Source organism: Nicotiana attenuata, unplaced genomic scaffold (genome assembly GCF_001879085.1).
Source record: "Nicotiana attenuata strain UT unplaced genomic scaffold, NIATTr2, whole genome shotgun sequence".
In the NCBI taxonomy this organism is placed as follows: Eukaryota; Viridiplantae; Streptophyta; class Magnoliopsida; order Solanales; family Solanaceae; genus Nicotiana; species Nicotiana attenuata.
The window spans coordinates 276,436-278,298 of NW_017671252.1; the positions used below are offsets into that span (position 1 = coordinate 276,436).

Below are 1,863 nucleotides of genomic sequence, written 5' to 3' on the forward strand. Positions count from 1 at the left end.
TTCCCCATGTTGTACTGCCTTGTCCTTAACAATGGCATTTCTGAAGTTTGGTGTGCAAGCACCCTGAACAGATGACACTCTTTCGGTAGGAACACCCAGAATTGACCCCAATAAGGCAGAGTCCATCACTATGTCCACCCCATTTACCAGCACACAGATTTAGTCACCATCTACTGTGAAGAGGCTGGTGTAGAAACTTCGCATCTCGTCCTCATACACTATAGGAGCCTCACTTATAAACAAATTGGTCCACTGTTGAACATCACAAATATTCACTAATTGTCTCATTCCAGCACTCTCTAGAATGTCGGAGGCAAATGTGCAGCCCCAAAGCATTTCTGATTCCCCAGCTTCCTTTTCTCAGACCTCAGAGTTTCACTCACTTTTCCTTTCTTGACGGAACCAGGTTCCTTATCATCATCATCCCTCTTTCTTTTTGCTGACTTCCCAACAGAATTTTCCTTCTCCACTGACTTTCTCTGTCTATGTTCACCAGATTTCTCCACTTCTTCCTCATCAGACTTGTCACCACGCTCCTTTACTGTCTTGTCACCAGAACTTTTTGCCAACTTTTTACTGCAACCAGCAACATCACTCTTAGAAGAACTCTCAAGCACCCTTAGAGGTGTGTTTTTCGAAAAGAGAGTGCTTCTTTCTTGAAGACTTACGGGACAGGGAACTAGGTTCCTCTTTGGTTTCCTCATCCACATTCACTACAGGAACATCCTCTGCTTGTACCACTTTTCCATCTTTGACCAACCTTCTCCTTCTTCTACTCCTTTTACTCTTCTTGAGAGCAAACTCTAGAGCCTCCTTTTGTTGTAACCGAGTAGTAGGTCGCTTAGGAGGTGGATCTGAACTAGCCCTGATGAAACTAGCATACACCAACTCATTTGCGCCTTCTTCACTTTCAGGATTTGTCTCAGGCACCACCATATTAAAAGGATCAGCATCAAAGTAGGGAGATGGAGCAGGATCAACACTGACCTGGTCAGATGACTCCTGACCTGGATTCTCCATGGAGGGATCAGGTTCATTATTTGGGGCCCCAGTAGCATCATCTTGTGCCGGCTGTTCAAATGGCATAATTGCCCCCTCTTCTTCTGTTCCTTCCCCCTGTGGCTCAGATCCTTCTACATATTTTTCAATAATGACCCCTTCTGATGCAATGTACAATGTATTCTCTATTTCCTCCTTTTCTTGGGGTTCCATGGCGATTTCAACAGACGAAGGAGTGATACCTTCAGAGTCATCACCTGTCCAGGAGATCTCGGTCTCTTCATGACTAGTCATCCGTTCTTCACTCAAGTGCTCTGCCATGGATAGAGTAGACGTTCCTGAACGGAGTTCCCTTGTTCACCCTGTTAACTCTGTTTGACTTATGAGACTATAGGAGGACAGACATCTTCAGACTTGCTTAGAGGAGGAGTGGGCTCAGAGAGTGTAGGAAAGGGAGTGGAGTGTGGAGGAGACTCTTCTTTAGGGTTTGGAGAGAGGTTCACCGCTGAACTTCTCACTGGTGAGGACTCAGTCACAGTGTTATCAGGCATACTAACTGTTTCTTGATTTTCAAACATGATGAGATTATTCTCGTGGGATTGTGGATTTGATGGGAGAGAAAAACAAACAAGGAATTTTGAGTTTGGAAGAGAAAGGGTTGTGATGTTGATTTAATTATGATGAAGGACCCGTTCTGAAACGGCGGCACCCTTTTGCTTAGGAGATATATCGTTTAGAGAAATGAATTACGTTTGGGCTGTGATGTATTGGATGAAAAGACACAACTTTAAAGAGACTGTCACGCTGATGATGATGTGGCATTGTTTTTTGTTCATTTTAAATTGTTATGAAAGAACAAAGAAA

The 1,863-nt window shown here is 43.9% G+C and overlaps 1 protein-coding gene across 1 annotated transcript; it reads right to left on the bottom strand.

Moving 5' to 3' along the window:
• Positions 1 to 299: 299 nt before the first annotated feature.
• LOC109207051 lies at positions 300 to 1,320 on the bottom strand. Its single transcript, XM_019369932.1, has 2 exons — positions 674 to 1,320; positions 300 to 576 (listed from the first exon to the last, which is right to left on the bottom strand). Exons 1-2 carry the CDS (start codon positions 1,318 to 1,320, stop codon positions 300 to 302), a joined length of 924 nt encoding a protein of 307 aa, XP_019225477.1.
• Positions 1,321 to 1,863: the final 543 nt, after the last annotated feature.